The 23,774-nt window shown below is 45.7% G+C and overlaps 1 protein-coding gene across 1 annotated transcript in view; it reads right to left on the bottom strand.

Annotated features, from left to right (window-relative positions):
• Positions 1 to 9,832: 9,832 nt before the first annotated feature.
• Positions 9,833 to 23,774, bottom strand: part of NCAPD3 (non-SMC condensin II complex subunit D3) — a 40,003-nt gene continuing 26,061 nt past the window's right edge. Inside the window, exons 25-35 of the mRNA XM_033171786.1 lie at positions 20,138 to 20,275; positions 18,229 to 18,362; positions 17,056 to 17,255; positions 16,802 to 16,912; positions 15,657 to 15,833; positions 14,962 to 15,113; positions 14,450 to 14,577; positions 14,255 to 14,332; positions 11,456 to 11,530; positions 11,284 to 11,344; positions 9,833 to 10,157 (exon numbers count right to left, since the gene is read on the bottom strand). Of these exons, the coding sequence (XP_033027677.1) occupies positions 10,046 to 10,157; positions 11,284 to 11,344; positions 11,456 to 11,530; positions 14,255 to 14,332; positions 14,450 to 14,577; positions 14,962 to 15,113; positions 15,657 to 15,833; positions 16,802 to 16,912; positions 17,056 to 17,255; positions 18,229 to 18,362; positions 20,138 to 20,275 (1,366 nt within the window). The 3' untranslated portion in view covers positions 9,833 to 10,045. The remainder of the gene's footprint in view (positions 10,158 to 11,283; positions 11,345 to 11,455; positions 11,531 to 14,254; positions 14,333 to 14,449; positions 14,578 to 14,961; positions 15,114 to 15,656; positions 15,834 to 16,801; positions 16,913 to 17,055; positions 17,256 to 18,228; positions 18,363 to 20,137; positions 20,276 to 23,774) is intronic.

Below are 23,774 nucleotides of genomic sequence, written 5' to 3'. Positions count from 1 at the left end.
GTTAGATCTTAGGGTGATGCATTCACTGCAGCGTTTGAGATGAGCCAGGGGAGGCAGCTCCAAAAGGTGGATACATATATTTAAAGGTGGATATATATATATTTAAAAGGGAAGGGTACCTTCCCACATAATGCTCATTTAATAATTAGGGCAGAGTTCCAGGGCTATGTGCCCTCCGGATAAACAAATCCTATGTTTCCATGAATTCAACTGCTGGACAGGGAAAAGATGGATTCTGTGATCTGTATAAATTAAGAAAAATTGGTCTGATTTGCATATTTGTTTCTTATTTATAAATTATGTGTTTCACTACCCCACCCCCCCCACTTTTGCATGATGTTTTCAGCCTTTGCTAGTAATGGGTGTGAGGAGGCAATGAGCTGCTTTCCTCGAGAGTTACATAGATTAAATAGTTATATCCTGAGTAATTTTGTTTGCACAAGATGTACAGCTTCATTGCACACAATTTTGGGCTTTTAAGTGCAGATTAGATTTGAATCCGTGGACGCGGGTGGCGCTGTGGTGTAATCCACAGAGCTTAGGGCTTGCCGATTGGAAGGTCGGTGGTTTGAATCCCTGCGACGGAATGAGCTCCCGTTGTTCGGTCCCAGCTCCCGCCAACCTAGCAGTTTGAAAGCACGTCAAGTGCAAGTAGATAAATAGGTACTGCTCTGGTGGGAAGGTAAACGGCGTTTCCGTGTGCTGCTGTGGTTCGCCAGAAGCGGCTTAGTCATGCTGGCCACATGACCCGGAAGCTGTCTGTGGACAAACGCCGGCTCCCTCAGCCTATAGAGCGAGATGAGTGCCGCAACCCCAGAGTCGTCTGCGACTGGACCTAATGGTCAGGGGTACCTTTAGCTTTAGATGTGAATCCGGACTTCCCTTCCAAGTGCAATTATTTAGCTTCACGAGGCAGAACAAAGCACCTTGAAAGTTAAATGGAGGAAGCCCGTCTCTGCCCCAACCAGCTTGCAATCTAAATTTCAACGTTAGGGGAGCCGACAAAAGAAAGGGAGGAATGAGTGAAGCGAGGCAAGTAAGGGAGGAATGTGAGCGAGTGCCATTAACAAGCACCCTTACTGCTTGATCTGGTTGCCACTTTCCCATCCTGTTTGACCTTCTCAGGCAGGTGAGAGAAACAAAATACCTACCCTGCAGCAGAAACACACAGGTGGCTGCTTTAAGGAGCCCTGGAGTCATTCAGAACCACAAGCTAAAGGGTGAGCTGCAGCCGCCTTGGTGTGACTCCACCTATAGGAAGAGGCCAGGGAAGTCTCAGGAGATTGTGCTGGTTGGAGCACTACATGTGGCAGGTGTGAGTGGGAGGCCGAGGAAGAGGAAGAACAGAGTGCTGCTTTCTTGACTCCATTGCCTCCATTCTGAAGCCACAGGGACCAAAGGGATGTGTGGAAAACCCAGAACTGACGTAGCCAGAACCCCTCATAAGTCTTAAGTGTAGGATACAAAAATGGCCTATAATGACTCCGTTCCATAGAATGACTTTGCTTTAATTTAGGATGGGGCAAGCAGTTGCAGGAGGTGTACCCTATAGAACTTCTATACCCCCCCACCTGAAAACCTTTCTTGTTTCTCCATTCCAGGGTGACTTCCGGCACAAGTCCTCATTCGTGATATGAAACCACAGAAGAAATCTGGATTTTGCCCATCAGCAAGAATGGAATGTGGATAGAACCTCCTTCTGGAACTCTTTATGAAAGAGCAGATAACAAATGGCGTGTGCATGGATGCGCTTTAGAGGGAAACCGAACAAATCACCCATGCACACACACACGTGTGCATACCTGATTTTTATTTTTTGGCCAAAGTCGAGCAATGATTTCTTTCTTTCTTTCTTTCTTTTTAAAAATAACCAAACCAATCTCTTCTTCCCTGGAAAGTGCCATGTAGATCAGCACAGTCCAGACCCTGTGGACAAGGAGAGGACCTATTTGACCTTTGGCAGGAGAAAAAACGATTCCCTAAAAGTATCCGTGGGACCACGTTCCTCCATCATTCTTCCATCATTCCTCCATGGCACTGGAGATCGTGGAGCTGCCTCCTGCCAGCGTTTTACAGACTACCAGGCTACCAGCACTTAAAAGGGGAAATCTTAGAAATGGGCTTACACTACTTCATTTTCCATTTCTTCTCTCTCTCTCTCTCTCTCTCTCTCTCTCTCTCTCTCTCTCTCTCTCTCTCTCTCTCTCTCTTTTAATTCACAGAAGTGTTAACAATGGCAGTAGAACGAAATTCTGCCTAGAAAAATCAGAAAGGCCCTACTGGCCAGCTAAGCATCTGGTGACCTGATGCTTTGAGTTGGAATCCTGCGCTCTCGCAGCAGCTGCGTGTGAAAAGCACAGAAGCAGTGTGTGCTTTCGTTTTCCTAAAGCACAAATAACGGAAACAGCAGGCACTTCCAGAGCCCCCCAGAAACTACGTTGCTGCCAGCCAATCACTGTAATTCTCGCCAACGGTGTCCACTTACTAAACATGCACACAAGGCACCAATCAACACATGGAGATGGCAGAAATTCCAGGATGGTGTCATAAAGATGCAGTTCCGATGACAACACACACTGCACAAATAGGATGCCATGAACGGGCTACTGCGCCTTCTGCCATCAAAGCATCCTAGGGCGTAGGAGGCTACCATAGTCTTTATTGATGTCTTTTGTGCACCATGCCCTTTCACAAAAGTACTCTAGGCGCGGCACCGTCTCACGAGTAGATATATACAAGCCGCATTCCTTGCTGAGGCTTATATGCTCTTAACATTCTGCTGTGATTTTCTTCTGAGTCAGTTGCAATCCTCCATTGTGTCTAGGAACAGGCAGTGAGGAAGTAAGTGGGACAGCCATTCCCTTCTCCCCGTTGAGTGTTCATTTAGGTATGACAAGGTATTTCGTTGTCGTAACTTTATGCTGGTGGAGAAGGCAGAATAAGAGGGTGGGATTTGGTCTAAGCTAGTCATTCCTCTGATCCTACACCGTCTCTGGCTCACGCCTCCCCACCTTGTAGTTGACAGTTGTCATGCCATCACCACACTTCACTATAACAGATTAATTTGGGCTTAGGTGGTGGACGTCATATTGTAGTTCTGGCAGTGAACCTCTGTACTAGCAATGACAGAACTAAGTGAATGATTCTCACATTGAAAAATAGCATGGCGTCGAGAAGGTTAGGCAAAAATCCTTCTTGCTGACATTCTAGTTTTCTCTGTGCAGTGTTTTTTTCTGTATTGTGGACCATCTGGTCACGTGAGCCACCCTACCTGTATTGGGGAGTGGTACGGTGCACACATAGGTGAACAACCTCGCCTTGAAGTTATCCAGGTGTTAAGGGTTTTCTTGGTAATGCTGCCTTCAGCCAGCCAGTGTAACTTGTGGATTCAATCATCATGTTGTTAGAAAGGCTGGAATTTGGAGGATGGGGTTGGCAAAAAAAAAAATGTGTTTGTGTGAATCTGCTTTATCTGCATGGGAGGATTCTTTGGTCATTCCATCTTTTTTAGTATTCAGTAGGCTGATCAGATGGTGCATGGTCAGCTCTGCCTTGTCAGTTTCCAGTGCCACAAATTGGTTGTGTCATCCTGCTCATCCAAACTCACCCCCGGTTTGGCGTCTCCAAATTGAGGTTTTGCCCACAGCGAAATTCCCAAGAAATCCACCGAAAGCAGGATAGAGTGGGACAGAGAACCTTTGCCAAATATCCCATTCAATTTCCCTGCAATGTTTCAGCCATTTTCAGGCCAGCATGAGAACATTTCTTCCTCGTTTTACATCAAAATGCCCCCTGTGCGCATACAGCACCTAATCCCGCTAATCCGCGTTGAGGAATCTTGCCTGTTGTGCACCCCTTTCCATGCCAATCAAAGCATACAGGTGCCTCGCTGGACAGGTAAGCGCAAAAGCCAAACCTCCTTCCTTGCAGCAGGGCTGAAATTCCAACATGGTACCAAGACTGAGGGCAAAGCTTTTCTATCGTTCCTCCTTTTGTAGAATTCCGCATTCTAAACTTTTTGCAGAGATATATTTTGATTACTTAAAAAAAGAAGAAGTGGTTAATGTTTCTATTTAAAATGTAAATAGGTTGGTAGGCCAAACAGTGTTTAAGTAATAATGTAGCTTTTTTTTAAAAGGCTTCTTTTAATGACAGGTGGGAGATCCTGTGCTGATTCAAACCATATCAGTATTGTTAACAAAGAGCACAGAAAACTGTAGAAGACAAGGAAAGTGGGCATCTTGTTCTCTTCCTGTTTCCCTTTATTTGGGGTTAAGGGTGATTGGGGAATAAGACATTGTAATCTGCAGGAAGACTTGCTTTTCTCTCTCAGTATTTCTGCTCTTCCTGCAGCAACAAAATGGACCAGGATGGAAGGAACTGTACAATTAGTTGCAGGAAGGGAAGTGTTTTATCAGATGGCAGCCTTCTGATGCGTCACGCCGAACGGACAGGTTTGCGGCACAATGTGGCGTTAGAAGGAAAAGCCCCAAATGGGGGCAAGACTTTTGGCACACCCAGGGCAGCTCTAACCCTTTGGATGTTCCCTTTGAATCCTGGATACACGTAAAAACAAAAAAGGAGGAAGAGTTGACAAATGAATCTGTTAAGTTTTAAGAAGGCTAAAGCTGCCTCCCTCTTAATCTCATGTGATTCATTCAGTTTCATCTCGAAAAAACTTGGGTCACAAATTAGAAAAGGAGGCTGAGAAAGTACACAGCCCCCCCCCTTTAGTAGTAATGATGGGGGCTGCCAACATTATAAACCGATAATTCCGTTTCTTGCTATGTTTTATTCCGCAGTCTGGAAGGGTGCTGTGGGGCCAGTCATTGTGCTGCAAGAACAATTTCCTGCTGTGGGGTGGAGGTGGGGAAGAGGGGCGTGTGTTTCTTCTATTTTTTAAAAAAGTATAGTGTACTTTTGCAGCAATGGTGTTTTTCAACTACCAATTTTATGGTCTTAACTTTGGATGCAGACAGCATTTTATATTATTGCATTTTTTTGATTTTTTTTTTTTTGGACTGTTTTGTGTTTCATTTGTTCATGGTCTGTATTAATCTGCCTTGAAATATCCAAAACGACGAGTGGATTTTTCTTTTCTTTTCTCTTGGGGTGTGTGTGTGTGTTTAAAGAGAGTTTGGAGATGTCATTGATGTGTTCCGTTTCTTTGCAGGAGCCCAGATCCCTCCCCTCTCTTTTCAAGCAACAATAAAGGGGAAGCTATACCAGGGCATTTCACTGCCGCTATCTTGTTTTGATTTAACCATGGCTACCTCTAAGAGGCATTCAACCAAAGCATAATTTTCTTCCACTGCCGAAATGCTTCCCCCCCCCCTAAACCTCAGTGATAGAATAGGGTTGCCTTCCGAATCAAAACAGCTCTCCTTTCCACTTTTGTTTGTTCATTGTGCTGCTTGGCAGAGAGCAGAGCAAAGGCTTGCAGTATTATAATTTATTAGAATAAATTGAAATGAAGGGCTAGCACTACCCACCTTTGAGACATGTCTGCACGACGCAAGCCCATCTGGGATTAGCAGTCATGATTTGCAGGCTGGGAAAATGGTAGTTCTGCAAGAGGGATAAGGTCTTAGCACAGGGATGGGGAGCCAGTCGGGTCCTCCTGATGCTGTTGGATTCTAGCTCCTTTTCGCTCCAGCCAACATGGCAAACAGTCAGGGATGATGGGATTTGGAGTCCCAACAGCATCTGGATGGCTACAGTTTCTCTTCAGCCCCAAGCAGAAATATAGTCCATCCCCTTTGCAAAGCTGCCACTGTAGGATATTGGGTAGCTGGAGCCTAGGTATAAGGGGAACATGGAGGTTTGTTTCTCAGTAGGCTTGGAAGCAGGGAGAATACTCTGTTAAACCAAGCTGGGGGATTCAGTGTGTGCTATCAGGGCACCTGGCTAAGGCTGAATTGGTCTTAGGTTCAGTTCTTTTAGCGCTGCCACTATGCACACAATGTTGCAGAATTTTGGATGGCGCAGGTTTAAGAATGCAGTTGGAGAAACCATTTTCTAATGGTCCTCTGTGGCTTAAAAAAACAAAGCCACAACCACTACAGATAATGAAGTCTCACCTAAGGAGGAAAACAATGCAGTTTGGTATACATAGTGAACCTTCCACTTAGGAAAGTATTTTTTCCCTTTTAAATGAATGAATTTTTCATTTATACACTGTCCATCCTACCACCTCTCAGGACCATACTGTCCCATTCTGCAGCGGGTGACTATGCAGCCCCATATCATGTAAAAGGAGGGGGTAGAGTGGGGGAGCATACCACTTCAACCTGCAGGTGGTGTACTGCACATCGAGTATGCAATAATTTAGCACTTCAGGAAGAAATGGTTCATATGATCATGTCCTCGAGGTGCTTCCTTTATAAGCATGCACTGTGTTTTAGATGAAAGACCATTTAAAAATGTGACCCTGCTAGCTGCAGTCTAAAGTGGCACAAGCCTGCCTTTTTACCACCATAATCTGCTCTTAAACAGGAGAGTTGGCTGTGGTTGTTGCCTTGAATGCAGTGTTCTTCTAAAAGGTGAAAAGGGAGAAAGACCTAGATAGGAGGGACCGATTATTCATCTTTTTATTTATAGTGGTACCTCAAGTTAAGAACTTAATTCATTCTGGAGGTCCGTTCTTAATCTGAAACTGTTCTTTACCTGAAGCACCACTTTAGCTAATGGGGCCTCCCGCTGCCGCTGTGCCGCCAGAGCACAATTTCTGTTCTCATCCTGAAGCAAAGTTCTTAACCTGAAGCGTTATTTCTGGGTTAGCGGAGGATGTAACCTGAAGCGTTATGTAACCTGAAGCGTATGTAACCTGAGGTACCACTGTACCACGGAAGTTTCTTAGATTGAAGTCATATCAGTTGATCCAGTTTTATCACATGGATGGGTGCTTGAAAGGCTGTTGCCTCATTTTACTTGGATATTCCACCCCCAAAGAACAGCATGACTATTCTCGGTTCAGAAATGTACCAGTGGCATCTCTTCCCAGGTCAGGGGTGTCCGCCCTTGAAATAGCTTCACAGAATTCATTGTAAATATTTGACAAGTTTGTACTAATGTGTTGCATTTAACTTTGCCAAGAATGTTTTACATAAATATAAAAAAGCTGTGTGGAGCAGTCTTTTGTTGTGGTTTGGGAAGTGAGGTGGGATGAGTTCTCTGCAAATGAAGGGTGTTGGGCACATGGCCCTTTTGGAGGGTTGGGAGATGGTTGCTGCAGAACCCACCCAGGGGTTGTGTGAACTTGTTCAGCAGGTTCCTGTGTAGAATTAAATATTACCTAGGGTGAAATCTGTACGAGACAGATGTTAGAGGAGTCTCACTATGTCACTGAAACCAACTCAGCGCAGCAACTCTCCCAGAAGGACAACTGACCTTTCTTGGTGACAATGTTCCCTTGGGGAGGAGGCTAACTTCACTGGACAGTAGCAATGATGGATTGCTTGTACGTATGAAGTCAGCACCACAGACACAGCTTTGGGCAGACAGCCTGAGAGCTGCTTGGCTGCAAAGACAGGGTTACATGATGAAACACAGGCATATATATACTGTTGCTGTTTAAAACCTCAGCGCCACATGTCTTCTGTGGGCAGGACAGAGGTATACAAATGCTTTAAATAAACAAATGGACATTAAAAAAAAAGATGCCAGAAAGCACACCAGTTGAATTAGTATTTGTGTGTTCAAGGGGTTGTCTGCATGGAACAATCTGCAGTCCATACAGATGTGAGTCAGATTTTTTAAAAAAACAGTTTGTGGCCCATAGGCTTGAAAGTGCGCAGGCAACTAACACCAGTCCTTTTTACAACCAGATCTGGGATTTCCCTTTCTGTTGGAGTATTGACCTTGCTGGCTGAAAGGAGCATACACATCCTCAATGCAAAAACATTTCCCTGGAGCAGCCAGACCATTTAATTATCTGTTCTAGGACCTTTCCTGGTATTGCTGTCAAGTTGAACAGTCAGTAGTTACCCGGGTCTTAATTTTTCCCATTCTTGAAGATGGGGACATTTGCTCACCTCCAGTCTGTAGGAACCTCACCTGTTCTCCCAAGAATTCTTAAAAAATATAGACAGAGAGGCTGAGATTACACCCGCACACTCCTTTAGTTCTGTTTGGTGCAGCTCATCATGTCCTGGAGATTTGAATTCGTTTAAAGTAGTTAGGTGTTCCCATTGGAAGTGAGAGCTGGACCATAAAGAAGGCCGATTGCCGAAGAATTGATGCTTTTGAATTATGGTGCTGGAGGAGACTCTTGAGAATCCCATGGACTGCAAGATCAAACCTATCCATTCTTAAGGAAATCAGCCCTGAGTGCTCATTGGAAGGACAGATCCTGAAGCTGAGGCTCCAATACTTTGACCACCTCATGAGAAGACTCTGGAAAAGCCCCTGATGTTGGGAAAGATTGAGGGCACTAGGAGAAGGGGACAACAGAGGCCGAGATGGTTGGACAGTGTTCTCAAAGCGACCAACATGAGTTTGACCAAACTGCAGGAGGCAGTGGATGACAGAAGTGCCTGGCGTGCTCTGGTCCATGGGGTCACGAAGAGTCGGACACGACTAATCACCCAATAGCATTTCTCTTATCTTCTCCATGCAGAGGACCTACCACTTGCTTGTTCTTCCTCTTGCTTTGAACATAGATGAACAAATCTTTATTATTAGCTTTGGCCTGCCAGGCCTTCTCCCTGCAACTGTTAGCTACTTGTGTATATTCTTCCTTTGTGATTTCCCCTTTCTTCCATTTCTGATACATAAATTAGCCTCTTAAGCAATTATGGAATCTAGCTGCTAGCACAACAGAAGGCTGAGGCAAAGCTGTCGCAACAGGTGAAATGGACTATTTCTAAGTAAAATGCTCATAACTTTGAGAGTCTCTTGATCAAGTTCGTCTTCGGATATTGCACTATTTACCTATGCAGGAAAGTATTAAGAGAAGGCAGCAAGTGAAAGGCTCAAACAAGTTACACACACACACACACACACACACACACACACTGCAGATAGGTTTTCAATCAAATCAAATACTTGAGCATGTAAGCTTATTTATTGTGCATACAATAATAACCAGCCTAAGTTAAGAACCTGGCTGGAAACCAAGAAAAAATGGAAGGTTGTGTAAACACAAAGTTATTCACACGCTGCGATTATTTGAATAAAGCTCTCTTACCAAGTTTCTTCTCTGGGAATGGCTTTGGCACAATTCTTCAAAGCCCTATAGGTCAAATTTGGAAATGAAGAGGCAACTAGTTTTGCTTAGATGCCAGAAGGCCTACACCTGTGGCCCCTGGTCTTTTCTCTTTGCACCATTGCCCCTCCCTTTGCTGGCTAGGGCTCCTTGTTCTAAACAAAGGACAACACAGATTCTCCCGACTTCTTGACATCTGAACTTTCAAGAGGGCAGAAGGAGCTCAGCGGGGGAGGAGTGCCCATGTATAGAAACTTCCTGTGGCTCTTTGGCTTTTTCGTGGGGTGCATGGAGGGGAAGGATTCCGTGATAATGGATGTCCAACTGCAGCGTGGCACTGTTCACATGCATTCTTTCCATGGAAATAATTGCAAAGGCTTTGCCTACAGTAGATGATCTGATCTGGACAAAACATTTGTCCATGGAAGCCAAGTCTCTTTCCCATTTGACTAAAGCTGGTATTACTCAAAAAGCACGTGTCCAGAAAGTAAAATGAGCTAAAAGCTGTGAAGGTAAATGTTTAAAGAAAGATTTTTTTTGTGAGACAGTACATGTTGGTTCTTTGGCAGGAGCAACTCAGACGTGCAGCCCCACCGACCTGGATTCAACTGCCTCAATGACTTGCTTAAATTATTCCAGTACATGTATATAGAAGCTCAAGTATCTACAGAGTGTGCCCCAACCAGTGCAGTGATGAATGACTAATATTAACAGTATCAAAATATACATTTATCATACAGCAATTACAAAAGCAAGCCGTGATCTTCAAGCCATTGCAGAGGAGATGTAAAACATGATTATGCTTCTTTACAAACTGGGGCTATAAGAAGGCAAGGGCCATCATTTGCTTGACAGCCGGGGAGTCTTGCGGCTGGACCTCCTCAGCTCTATACTTGAGGGGTTGCTTCCCCTCACTGGAGAGTTTATCTTCCACTGCTGAGGCTGCGGCAACCTACAAGTTGAGATGGAAAACAGTTCTGAAAAATAGGTTAAGCAAACTAGTGTTTAGAGCAGGGATGGGGAATCTGTCGCCCTCTGCATGTCATCAGACTCCCGTTCCCATTAACGCCAGGGTACATGGACAGAGGATGATGGGAGATGTAGTTTAATTAACATCTCAAAGTACACAGGCGATCTACTCCTGGCTTAGTCATTCTGCACTATAACAAGCAACACAAGTTTAGCGTGCGGCCAAAATCTGCACAAAACGGGGGTCTTGTCAAACAATGGGGAATCTGCTTTTGCTTAAAGAGGAGAGCAAGGATTGCATCCATTGTTGGTCCTACCCAGAGCAGACCAACTGAAATGAATGGGCATGGTGAGTGCTATTTTTCTAGAAAATCGCTTGAATGCTGCTCATGTAAACAAAATCCCTACTGAAAACTAGAATGAGAGAGAAGGCTGGCCTAGAAAACTTCCTCCTAACTTACTATTTGACGGATACCACCTGGAGAGGTTTTTGCTCTGAAAGATGGCATGTAGTAGTTACTTATTTCCAAGACTTTTGTGTACAGAGCTATTTTTAAAAAGAAAGAGAGTTATGGGAAGCACTCTGACATCTGTCCCCTAACTGCAGTTTACAGTGATATTTTCCACCAGCAAGCTTTGAAACAAAGGTCATTTGGGTGGCTTTTCAACATCTTCTCTATTCAATAACCCTTTGCTGGCTGCACCACAAGACACACTGTTTCGCCGCCATTTTGCAGAGAGGGCAGTTACCACTGGCTTCAACAGTTATCCTTTCTGCCAGGGAGAAACAGCACTGGTGCCTGGAAATGAATTCTGTCTGTGATCTCCATTGCACGGAGCACAAGTGTTGGTTGGAGCGCAGAACCAGAACTGGGGGGGACCAGGTTCGAATCCCCGCTCAAATGCAAAGTTCAGTGGGCGACCTTGGGCCTGTTGCACTCACTCTATCAGACTAATACAAAAAACGGCAGGGGAGTGTGTGTGAACTACGTATGCCACTCCGAGCTCTTTGGAGGAAGAGTGGGACAAAAACATGCAGAACTACTGTTTGGGACAAGCTGATTTTGGGATTGCAGAGCTGCCCCAGCCAAGGCATCTATTATACTCACGGCGAATCTGGTGAAGGCAAGCAGATAATCTGACTTGATGGTTCCTGGGCTCCTTGATCTTCTGCAAGTGGAACGGCAGAAATATTAATATGCCTTGGGTTTTTTTTTCTTTCTGTCTGTCTTTCGTTTCTTTCTATCTATCTGACCACAATAATGCACAGCAGCAACTTACCTGCAGCTGAATCTGGCGTTTGGGTCTGGTGGATACAACTGACTCCTGTCCCAAAGGTCACGTTGTCAAGAGACTCTGGGGAAAAAACACCACAAAGTTTAGCACAAGCTCACTGGGACACTTAAGAACAGAAAGGAGTGTTGTGAGACGGGGAAGTGGCCAATACTAAACCCCTCCCTGGCAGCCAGACCTCCTCAGGTTGCTGTAACAAAGATGGGGGAATCAACCAGGTATGCAAACACTTAATTGCGCAGGGTAAGGGAAGGAAACAGTTTGAAAACATGGGAAATTCACCTCTTCTCCTTTAACTTCCATTTTTCAGGCTCCTGATATGCCATTCAGGGCTTCATGGAGATTTGTGTGGGTAAGCAGGCTAATAAAATGTTTGGGTAAGTGAGTAGGTAGGTTTTGGGGAGGAACCATATTCACATGCTTTGCCTGCACAATATCCCAGATTCAACCCACAAGAGACTCTGGAGAGCTGCTGCCCATCTGAGTAGACCGTTCTGATTAGATGAATCAGTTCAGTGGAATGACTGCACACCAAACTGCATGCAGAAGCAGCTCCTTAGTTTCCAGAGAACCCAGAATCAGGTTCAGAATAGTGGCACACAACAGGAGAGAGAGGATGGAAGTCTTGCAGCTGCTCATACATATAACACCAATCTATGGCTTGGCATTATGTCCTAAGGGACTAAGTATCCTGGCTCACAAATAAACCTATGGTTTGTTTAGCCTAACGATGGCTTACTGTTCTGCCGAAACTAAAGTAAAAACACTTGCTTAACCATGGCTTGCTTGCATACTCCACCCAAGGTACTCACCAGCCTACAGAGGCACAAGAGCAGGTTGGAAACAAGCCAAACTTCATGATTTGTTGAAGAAACAGTGGGTTGGCATTATGTGCAAACACACGCACAGTGAGTTTTTGTTCAGGTTCCCTATTTTTCTCTCTGCGTCTGTTGATTTTTTTTTTGGACCATATAGTTTCCTTCTCATTTTAGGACCGGGGGACCCAGAGCCAGTGGGGCGATGACAGCTCAATCCTGGCCAGCTCAGGCAGTAGTAATGTGACACACAGCTTGTGTCACTGCTAGCAAGCAAAGCTGGAATTTTAAGCCTTGGTCCCCAATGGGATTAACAGTCCCCTCCCTCCCACTCTCCCCAGCATATGTTGCTTAAATGGAGCATCAGTGCCAGCCCCCAGGCAGAAAGGAAGGCACGGTTTTTCACGGCTGTGGCATCCCAAGACTTTGCGCAAAGCTGACGTCGGGAAGTTAAGGACATCTGGTGTTAATGTTGAGTCTACCGACTCAGCCAAGTTGGGGAGAGGATGGCACAGAGGGTCAGATGTCTGCAGTCAGCTTGCTGTGAATATCACAGCACAGCTTTGAAAAAGAGACACTCTCCTGGTCACCTAAGGTCTCAGGGCAGGGTCTTTCCCTGGCCTGTTGCAGATCACTTTTAGACTGAAGATAGCAGCAGCTATCATAGAGCGTTGGAGCCCTTCCAAAATAAAGGCACAGGCTCCTGTTGGCTTCATGAGGATTTGGTTTCACAGAGTACTTCCTTCATTCCCCTCCCCCCCCCCCCAATTTTTTTTGGCACACATGCAAATGCGAATGCCCACCAGTCTAGGACAACTTGTAGCATCACACACAAACTTTATGACCCACTGCTTAAGGTACAGTCAGGGCAGTGTTCATTCCACAATCCTGTGCAAGTGAATAAAAAATTGGGTCTCGGGGCACAGCATCCAGCATCCTGTGGTTCATCTTATTCTTTCAAAAGGTAAATTTGAAACCTTAAGTAAATATGAAATCTTGCAAATCAGAATGGCGCCCATTAGCGTTGCAAGTGGTCAGGGACATGACTTAGTGCCCTGCATGGCTCCTTCTTCTGCCATGATAAGGAAGATCAGGGTACAAAATACAGGTAATGCAGAAATAAATGTAAACTTGCAGCTTCCTTTCCTTCCAGCCAAAACCTGCAGACTGACTGTCACTAGGGACAGGCAACCCACCAAATCGCCTGAACTACGCTTTGCTGTCTCATCTGCCCAGTATGATTTGGGAAGAAGGGGATTCAGGAAGAGCTGTTGTCAACATGTGAACACACATCTGTCAGCTAATGTCCTTTAGGAAGATGGAATACAATTTTGAAGTGGAGCCTGGAGCCAAAACACTGTGCTAGGGGAAGGTACCAATGAGCGCAGGTTTAGCGCTGGGTTGATCTACCAAGAAATGGTTGTGGGGATTAGTGCTGAGACACTTGACCAGAAAAACATATATGCACATTAGGATTTCAGACCACTCGGAAAGAAAGACCATATACTAGGAATGGAGAAATCTGTCCGTTCAGATGCTGCTGGATTACAACTTCCATCATGCCACCACTGGCCGAGCCTGATGGGAATTGGAGTCCACAGATGAAAAGAATGGTGTTCATTCACCATGAACTGTTACTGGCGGACGCATCATAGGGAGGGATTCACGACTCTCTTAAAGTAGCTATTTGACTGCCTGGTTGGAGTCTTTGTAGTTATGAACTGTGTGCACTGAATTTGTAATGCGCTGCCATTTTCTACTGTTGAGAATGTTGCACTTGCCAGGTTTGGTTTCTTTTCTTTGCAAGGTTGCAGTGGAGGGCAATTTTCCTTTTGTGCTTTCTTTATGCTTGACCAAAAATGGCAGGGCTAGGGGACTAGGAGACCCCCGAAGCCAGACTTGCCACATTCCCCGCAAAGTAGGGCTGCTTCCACACACCCTTCCATAACAGACCACCTCTTCAGAAACTTACTCTCAGGGGTACTGATTGCTCGACCTTCCAGGGGAACACTGGTTCCAGATGATGTTCGGTTTAGACTGGCCAAGGACACTAAAAGAAAAAGGAGGAGGTGCCCCAGCAGGACACCCCATGTTAGTCTGGATCTGGAACTGTGTGTACATTTAAGGTGGTTCTGAGACAATCTCTACCTGCTAAAGAAAGGCTCACCTTTACTGTTCTGCCTGCTCCCTGGAGATGTGGGCCTCCCTCCCAGGCTCCTGCTGCGCTGATTTTTAGCAGCCTCTGCGACCTTCTTAGCAGAGTTGAGGATGGCAATGGTATTCAAGGACCTGTTCCAAGGAAGGAGGAAAAGGGTAGAGATGTTTCTGGCGTTCCGGTCGCTGCAGAGTAAGCAAGCTTTAAAAGAGCATCTGCCAAGCATCACAAGGCGACAGCTAATTGGACCTCTGGAAAAAGATCCCTTTGAACCTGCAGTTCAGTGCATTGATGCACTTGATTTATAACCTGATGGTATGTAGACAAACCTAAGCCTAGCAGCAAACATCTTGCACAAAGTGTGACAGTTTAGCACACGATAAAAGCCTAAGTGTATAAGGCAAGCTGCACGCAAATGCTGCCTGCGAAGATGCACAGAAGATAAATCAAATTCAGGATTTGCCGAATCCCAGAAAAGCAGCAGAAGCACAGACAGTCCAACTTGAGTCCACAGAGTCCTGTACCTGGCCTTCAGGATGCCTGGTCTGGGCGAAGTAAACCCAACAGGTGCTGGAGAAGGAAGAGATCTCAAAGGCGAGGCGGAGTCACTTGCAGCAGTTGCAGAAGCAGCTGCATTTTGACAACCAGGAACTGCTTCTTTTTCCGAAGTGGGAGACTATGATTTAAAAAGGAGAAAATGGAGCAGTGCTTGAATTCCACTATGGCTTCACGCTACTGTCAATAGGCTCATGCCAACTCTGCAATGCCAACACCTCATCATTCCTGTGTTACAAACAGAAAACTCACGTTGGGTGTCAACGTTCTTAAAGTCACTTGTGGCAGAGTTGGGAGCTTTTGCCCTGCCAGCTTGGGGTGACAATGGGAGGGGACAGGACTAGGCTGGAATACAGGAACAGCCAATGAGGGGTTTTAACATAGTCTTGCACTGGGGTGAGGAACTGTGTATTTCCCATCCCTCTAGGGTGCAAAACTTGGCAGGTGAGTGAGGCCAGCCAACTGTCAATCTCCTGACATCAGGACGTCAGCTGCTCCTTGGCATGCTACCGTAAAATCTTGAAAAAACAGCAGCTGTGTACGCCAGCAGGTGACAGTGGAAGAGGGTTAGGGACTAGCCTGTTGGGAAAACCGGGACTCACATGGCTGCGGCTAGCAAACACAATCCTCGCAAGCCCCTGCTTGGGAGGGTGGGAGTTTATACCTGCACAACTGCCAGGACGTGAAGGGATCCTGCCTCTCTGGACAGCTCCTGGTCTCGCTCAGACTCCCTTTTCAGCTGCTCCTCATACTTCTTCATGTCGTACTCCAGCTCAGCGGCCAGCTGCTTGTCCATGGCAAAGAACTCCTTGATTTCATTTCGATAATCTTGCATCACCTCCTGGAAGATGCAACAGAGAAGTTGGTGATGGTTAAGCTGGATGCCTTAGATATTTTGTCGTGGGCTGTTTTTAAAATCTGTACCTGGTGGTTCTACTGTTTTACAAAATATTTTTGTTGTTTTTAAGGGTGTACTTGTAAATCCTTTGGGATGCAGACGTGGAAGGTGATTATTATTATTATTTCATCAGCTATGCTTTCTACTGATGTTCAAGTGAAGATCTTAAAGCTACAAGTGGTGAAATGATCCTCTGATTTAAAGAATGTCTGGCTAAGATACTCAGGCAATAATACTGCAGCAGGGAAGATCAATAATGGCAGTTGGCTAGTGCGGTCAACAAGCAACTGAAGCAAAGTCCTGGTGTGTGTGTGTGTGTGTGTGTGTGTGTGCGCGCACACACACACACACACACACATGTAAAGACTGACATTGCTCCATAAGGAAGCGTATTATCTCCAAGTGTATCTTGTGCTCCTCACTCAACCTTTAATGTCCAACAATTGTTCTTTGGCCACTATTACCTATGACACAGGTCATTCTCCCCTCGAGTCTATCAAGACACCAGAACAGGCTGGTGCAAATGCTTAATTGTGCCACTGCCAGGCCCAAGGAGCCTCCAGATCCTATCAAGAGATGCTACTTGTGGCATTTTGACTGCTGATCATTTAGCCCAGCAACATTAAACTTGCCCCCAGAGTCTCCTCGGTGTGCGTCCAGGGAGAGAAGTAAATGGCTCTCTTCCTCTGTAGGCATCCTTATCAGTCGCACAACCTCCAACCAGCCCATCATGATCTCCCACACCTCTCTACTGCTCAGACCCCAGGACAGGAGGCAGCATGTGCCTCGTCACAACACAACGTGACAACCGGGACTGGGCAACAATACCCACTGGGTGCACGGAATGCCCAGGGCAGGGGGTTGCCCCTGACTCATGGGTTTAACTAAATGACCCTGGGCTGAAATATTACCCGGAGATAGTTCATGAGTTCTCTCAGAGCTGGAAGCCTGTTCTGCTCCAATGAGGTCTTCAGCGACGTGATGATCGGAATGACATTCTCAATAAAATTCCTCTTCTGAACCTGTGGGGGTTGGATTGAGTAGAGATGGATTCAGCAGAATGGGGCTGCTTTATTCAAAACAACAGAGAGATTTAGCATGTTGCAAAGGGAGAGCACAGTGGTGTCACTCCCAAGGACTTTCCCAGACTCTCTGCTCTACTCACTTGCGAGATCATTTTCTTCTGGGCCACCTGCACGACAGCGTTGGCAATGGCCAGCTGGTCCTCATCTGGCTCAATGTCATCCTCTGGCCTGGATTTCATGGCTGAGAGCTTGATCTCCTTGCAGCTCAGGACGTCAAAGGTGTCAGAGAGCAGAGCACTGGCCTCCAGGTCAAGAGGCAGGGCTCCGTCCACAAAGCAGGCTGGAAACAAAAAGGATGGAGAAAGTGGGACAAGCGGTTGCCTCCAAACACCAGAAAAGTCCAACCATTTAAGCTGGGAGCAAAGTGGTCTTAGCTCTGCACAAGGGTCTTTGCAGTTAGGGACAGTTCACCTAGTCAAGCGGCTTCACAGGAAAATGCAAAATGAGGTTGGGGCTTGGCTTTAAACTCTTGTGCAAGGGACTCAAAGCGCGCGCACACACACACACACACACACACACACAATGGCACCCACTGCAAGAAGAGCATTTTTATGAATGTGTCTCAACCAATTAGATGGAGATGAGATGCTCTTGTGAGCAAGCCAGTGGCATAATCCACCAAAGAAGTCTATCCAGCACATTCAGAAGAGTGCGTAGCCGCAGAAGCAGTCTAGATTTTATAACTCATGGTGAAGGCCCCCTTTAAAAGCTCCTCCCAAGGATAAAATGAAAAGGACAGTGACCTTCAAATAGCAACTCCCAGATATTTAAGCCCAAAGAGAATTTCCCAGAGCACCACTCTAAGCTTGGGAACAGGCGCTGACCACAGCCCCAAATCCACTACACAATGTCAGTTCAATCGCAGGCTCCTGCAACCGAACCTTGGAATTAACAAAAGAGGAGTGTAAAATGTGCACAGGAGGCAAACAAACCAATACCTCCCATGCAAGAAATGGGAAACTCTGCAACAATTCACGGCTAATACTAGCAGTTTGGGAATATTTTGTAATATCCAGCGCATTTGGGATACATCATCAAAACAATCCTTTCAACAATGCTGCGAGGAAGGCTTGTGATCTTTGGAACTGGGCAACTTCTGAGCCACTCTGCAGGGGTGCCACCCAATAGGCACTGAACTTCATGCACAGAAGAGGTGTTTTGGAAGCGCCCCCCCCCCACTCTCTGACACACAAAATCACACCGTGAGTTAACATTTCACACAATGCCTTCTGTGTAGGAAGATACAGCCGTACCGAGAATGTTCAGGCTGATTTTCGTGGTGATGTTGAACCTCTGCTCATCGGTAAAGTGCTCCAGCAGGAACTTGTAAATCTCCATCCTTTTCTCTTTGTTAGCTTTGCCCTTCAGGGAAAAGAGGTTCTTCTCTCTGTAGTAGGTGAATGAAATTCATTGCCAGCTAAGAAACACAAGCGTGCATAAGCCACCCATCTATTCAACATTCAAAACACAGACATTAGATCTGGCATGTCACTGAAGAGGGAAGGTAGGAAACAGGATTTGGCCTGTAGCCCTGAGGTCAATCATCTATCATTAAAATGGCTTGATGACAAAATATGCGACTCCTGCATTCACAGTACAATCATTTTCTCTTCTCTCTCTCACCCCAACTCTCACTAACTTCCCTGCTATGTTCTCCTTTCCCTCCTACCTGAGGTCTCCTCTCTCCAGCATCATCTCTGCAAGTCAGGGATGGGTGAAATTAACAGCCCTCCAGATGTGAGGGGCCTGCAGCTCCAATCATCCCTGACCATTAGCCATGCTGGCTGGGCCTGATGGGAGCTGGGAGCCCAACATCACCTGGAGGGCCAGCGCCACATCCCTAACTCTGGAGTCTCCTCTCCCTCTCGCAGGGAGCTCCCCCCACCTCGCATTCCATTATGTCAGGGCAACAGGCAGGCAGCTAGCAAAATGTCAGTCCTTAGGAGAGGCAGAGCCCATGTTTGATCAGGAAGGGCTTGGGCATTATGAGAATCAGAGGTAAAGCAATGTCTCTCTGCAAACAAGCAAGGGCTGGGTTCATCTGGTATACAGAGCTTGACTTTGCCCCAAAGAAGCAAGCAGCAGCCCGTCTGGGAGAGGGCAGGCCAAAGGACGCATTAGGACAGAACTGCAACAGGATCCTGCTCATTGAAGATCAACCCCACAGGCAAAGTACATCACCTCAGTTTACGGTCTGTTTTTCTCTCTTTTTTTTTTAAAAAAAATAATTTTTATTATTTTATACTATACTACAAAAATCAAACATACATTCAGATACATTTTCCAATTTGGCTAACATTGCCATGACTTCCCTCAGACCTTCCACATGGCTTTCAGAATTATCTCTTAATATTATACTTCTTTAATCTACCATTGCTTACATTATCATAAATCTCATACATACTCTAACTACCATACTTACAATAATATTTCTACACATTAACTACAAAGCTTCTTGAAGTCCTATTAGCGTATTCAACTGCAAATTGTCTTTCAAATAGTTCGTAAACTTATACCAGTCTTAGTTTACGGTCTGTTTCTCAGTCAGATTACAGTGCGGCAAAACTTTAGGAACAGGCATTTACTTATATATAAAAAGATGGACTCTGAGCCAGTTTCACCGGAACATTCTATGGGGATGTTTGTCAGTAGTATAGCATTGCAAAATGCCACTATGTTGGGGGGTGACGGGAGGGGATAGTATCTCTCCAATCCTTAAAACACTACACTGGCTGCCAGTAATACTGGGCCCAGACACTTCCCAGCCTCAGTGTCTCAAATAGCAGCAGGTGTCCTGCTCATTGCCCCATCAGTAGGGGCAGCTTGCAAGGCCTTGCTGCTGCTGCTCTACTTATGGAATTCTCGCCCAGATGAAATCCGGCAGTCCTGCATGCTAGCAGCGCTCAGGCACAAGTTGGAATCGAATCTGCCCAGCTGCTGTCCTGTGCTCAAACTCTGGGCGATCATGGCTGTTGAACTGTGGTTCTAAGGACTGAATTATTTTGTTGTTAGTATCCCCATGTCCTGTCAGAGAAAGGGTGGGGTATAAAAGTGATGACCAGTGATGCTTCAACCGCAGGAGGTTCCTGCTCACCACTACATGTAACCCGCCTCCCTCCCAATCCCGTTCACGTTAATGAAAATAGCCACCACTCCACGGACCGCTCACTCTGGGGGAACCGGTTGTACTTCTCATGCCTCTCATAGCTGTTGAAGTGGAAGATGCACTCGATGAAGTGCTGGGAGAACATCAGCGGGTTCCTCTTCAGCAGGAGGTGCACCAAGCAGAATTTAGCTAAGCTGCAGGGAGGAGAAAGGGAAAGCACGTCAGAAGGCCACCTCAGTGGCTTTGGTTTGCAGGCAGCGACTCGCTTTTTATAACTACCTGGGAGCTATATTCTGAGTTAAGCATGGGAAGGAGGGCCAGTAGCATAGGCTCTGCCCTTCAGCTGATTGCCACATGACCAGAGAAAGGCAAAGGGCTTCTTAGCCCCTTTTCTTCCCAGGGTGGAGAGAAACAGACGCTTTGGGCAACTGAACCTCAGTTGTTGGGTTGCCACTTTGTGTGTTTTGATTCATGTGCAAGAGAGTATTAAGGAGAGAAGAGCGGGGGGGGGGGGGGGGGGGAGAAAGACTATGCCAGAGCCAGAATGAGCCCCTGGGTCACCAGGTTGATGAGCAACAGGGCTGAAACACGGGAAAAAAGTATTAATTGTTGTATCAGCATAGCAACAGAATGAGCTGCCTAGGGAAGAGCCCGAACTATGGTTGATAATACAGTTTACACAGCCCTGACTAACAGGCATTTAACCCTTTTTCTTGCGGCACAATCGCAAGATATGCACCCAAAGTACCTAAATCACATAAGGCAACCCCAGATTTGTGCGGAGGCCGCATTCCGGGTTATTGTGCACTTGCACGAAGTCGTGTGTGGTTTAAACACCCCGTTCAGCCCTGCCCTTTTAGTGATATATTTTAGGACATTTCTGGGTCACTTCCGGGTTCGTGCTATGTGCACAAAGCATGAATGTGCACATATCTGTCGTGCCTAAAACGGAAGTTGCCTGTCCTGTACTCCCCCCCCCCCTAGACTGATGACATTTTGCAACGGACCAGCTGAGAGGCAGAGAAGCCAAGAGAAAAGGGCCTCTCTCAGAATGCAGCTGGGTGTGTGTGGGGGGGATTGTGTGGTTCTTCTGATGGTGAGCTTTAATTCACATCCGTCCCAGCCAACATGGCCAATGATGTGTGTTTTGAAGGGAACTGCAGTCCCAAAGCTCTACATGGCCACGGGTTCCCCTTCCCTGCTGAAGTCCACCTCAAATCAAAGCGGTGCTTAAACGTCACCATGTTTAAGAAACACGGGGTCTATTGTTACGCCGCTCCCTTACCCAAGGCTCCTTTGAAAAGCTTTCAGATCCCATCCTGCAATTTTGCTTCTAATTATAATTCAACATAATTAAAGAGAGAAATAACTCAGTTGAACAGTAAACACCGACAGTAATTACAGTGTTTGTGATAATTAACCAGCAGTCACTCGTGCTAGCAAGATCTTATTAAGGAGATCTGGTATTCCCGGCCTGAGACACAGCTTGGAATCCACAATGACTAGGGAGCGTTTTTTTAATAAAATTACTCGCTCCCTATGTGTGGGCATTTATTGAGAATACCCCATTAATAGCCGGGCAGCTTTTAAATGAAACATTGATGCGCTCCACAGGAAAACGGAGCTCATTGCTATGATCTCAATGCTGTAACAGGCTGCTGTGGAGGGGCGGATGGGGAAAGCTCCGCATTGAAGAACGACTGAAGTACAGACAAGTAAAATTAAACTCACACAGAGTCAAAATGAATGCATAATTAAGCTCGCGGAATATATTGCCACAAGACGGGGCAATGGTGATTAACATGGGGTGGTTTTTTAAAAAAGCATTAAGATCATTTTTTAGAAGGCCCGTCTGTCAACAGCTATTAGCCGCTGCCACTAAATGCAACCCTCAGAACCAGAATACCAGGAAAGGGCCCCAGGAGAGCATCTGTTTCACACACAGAAGGCCACAGGTTGAATCCCCAATGACATTTTGAGGCAGGGCTGGGATAGACTCCTGGCCTGAAACTGCAGAAAGCTGCTGCCAGACAATATAGACCAGGGCTTCTCAAACTTGAGTCTCCAGCTGTTTTTGGACAACCCCGACGGCTGGTCCTGCTGGCTAGGAATGATGAGAGTTGTAGTCCAAAAATGGCTTAGAGGCTCAAGTTTGGGAAACCCTGATATAGACAATACTGAGCTTAATGAACTAATGGTCTGACTTGCTATACGGCAACTTTCTGTGTTCCTTTTCAAATAGAGGATGCTGGGGACAAACTATAAGAGAAAGTGCTCGTCTTAACCCAGAAGCACCTGGCTATCTTGTTTTATATGTTTGTGTGTATTATTTGTTTTAACAAATAGAATGCTCAAGCTCATGGGCAAGGAGTCTTACAGATACACCAGTAAAAACAGTAAGGGGGGGGGTAAGATATTGAGGTAGACTTTAAACCAATTTCTTCAAATAAATCCTGCAGATTTAACCCCCAAATAAGCAGGCTATCTAAATGCAGAAAATCTGCAAGGGTCTAAATGATGACAGGGATTTCAGACTCAAAAGAAGATGCAATATGGATCAGCAGCAGCTCACACCGATATGCCCAAATTGCATCTTATGCTACAATTAAGGCACATAGTGAGCTTAGGAAATGTCACATTCTTATTTGGGATCATACAGAGAGGTCTAGAACATTCACCTTAACCGGTTGAAGGCATTTTTAATGGCCAAGCTCAAACGCTTCCATTAAAAAAAAAAAAATTAAGAATAAAGAAAAAAATATAATCCATGGAAATATAGGAAACAAGCTAGTTTGGACAGTACCTTTTGAAAAAAAACAGGTACTTTTACCATGTAGTAAGTTTTAGAAAGCCACAGAATTAGACTACACAAAGAGTTCTGTGACTCCCGAAGTTTGCTATTCTGTCAATGATGGACTGTATACGAAGGCATAACCTGAAAACATTTGGGATCCTGACAGCCGCCATGTGGTATGAGCCATTGTGATGGAAGTGGATAGTGTTGGTCTCGGGAAAGATAGGTTCAAGCACTCGGCTTATTTGGGTCACACTGTACACCTATTTGTGTGGCAAGCCTTTTTCAGTCCAAGTGGTCTTGAGCAAAATCTGTACCTGTCAGCCTAACCCCAGGGTTGAGATGGGTTAACCCAGGGAATAGGGAACCTGTGACCCTCTAGATCAGGCATGGCCAAACTTGGCCCTCCAGCTGTTTTGGGACTACAATTCCCATCATCCCTGACCACTGGTCCTGTTAGCTAGGGATGATGGAATTGCAGTCCCAAAACAGCTGGAGGGCCAAGTTTGGCCATGCCTGCTCTAGATGCTTTTGGTACTCCCAGCCGTCCTAGCTATCATTGTCAGTGGTCAAGGATGTTGGGAGTTGGAGTCTTACAGATTCCCCCATCCCTCTAAATTAATTTCACCCAGTGCTTCCAGGTGAAAGAGACACAACATTTAATTGTCCAGATCCAGTAGATTAAATATTTTTAATTAGGTAAAAAAAGTCTCTTAAAAGATAATTCATTTAAGGACAAATACTGATTTTAAAAAAGTTGGAAGAAAGAGGAAACACCAACGAAGGAGCAATGGCAAGAAAAACTGATGAACTATGCAGAACTGGCAAAATTGACAAACAGTGTGAAAAGGACAATCAGGACTTTAAGGAAGAATGGGAATTTTTTTATCAGTTATTTG

This window comes from Lacerta agilis, chromosome 15 (assembly GCF_009819535.1).
Source record: "Lacerta agilis isolate rLacAgi1 chromosome 15, rLacAgi1.pri, whole genome shotgun sequence".
Lineage (NCBI taxonomy): Eukaryota > Metazoa > Chordata > Lepidosauria > Squamata > Lacertidae > Lacerta > Lacerta agilis.
This window is presented reverse-complemented; position numbering and strand designations above follow the sequence as displayed.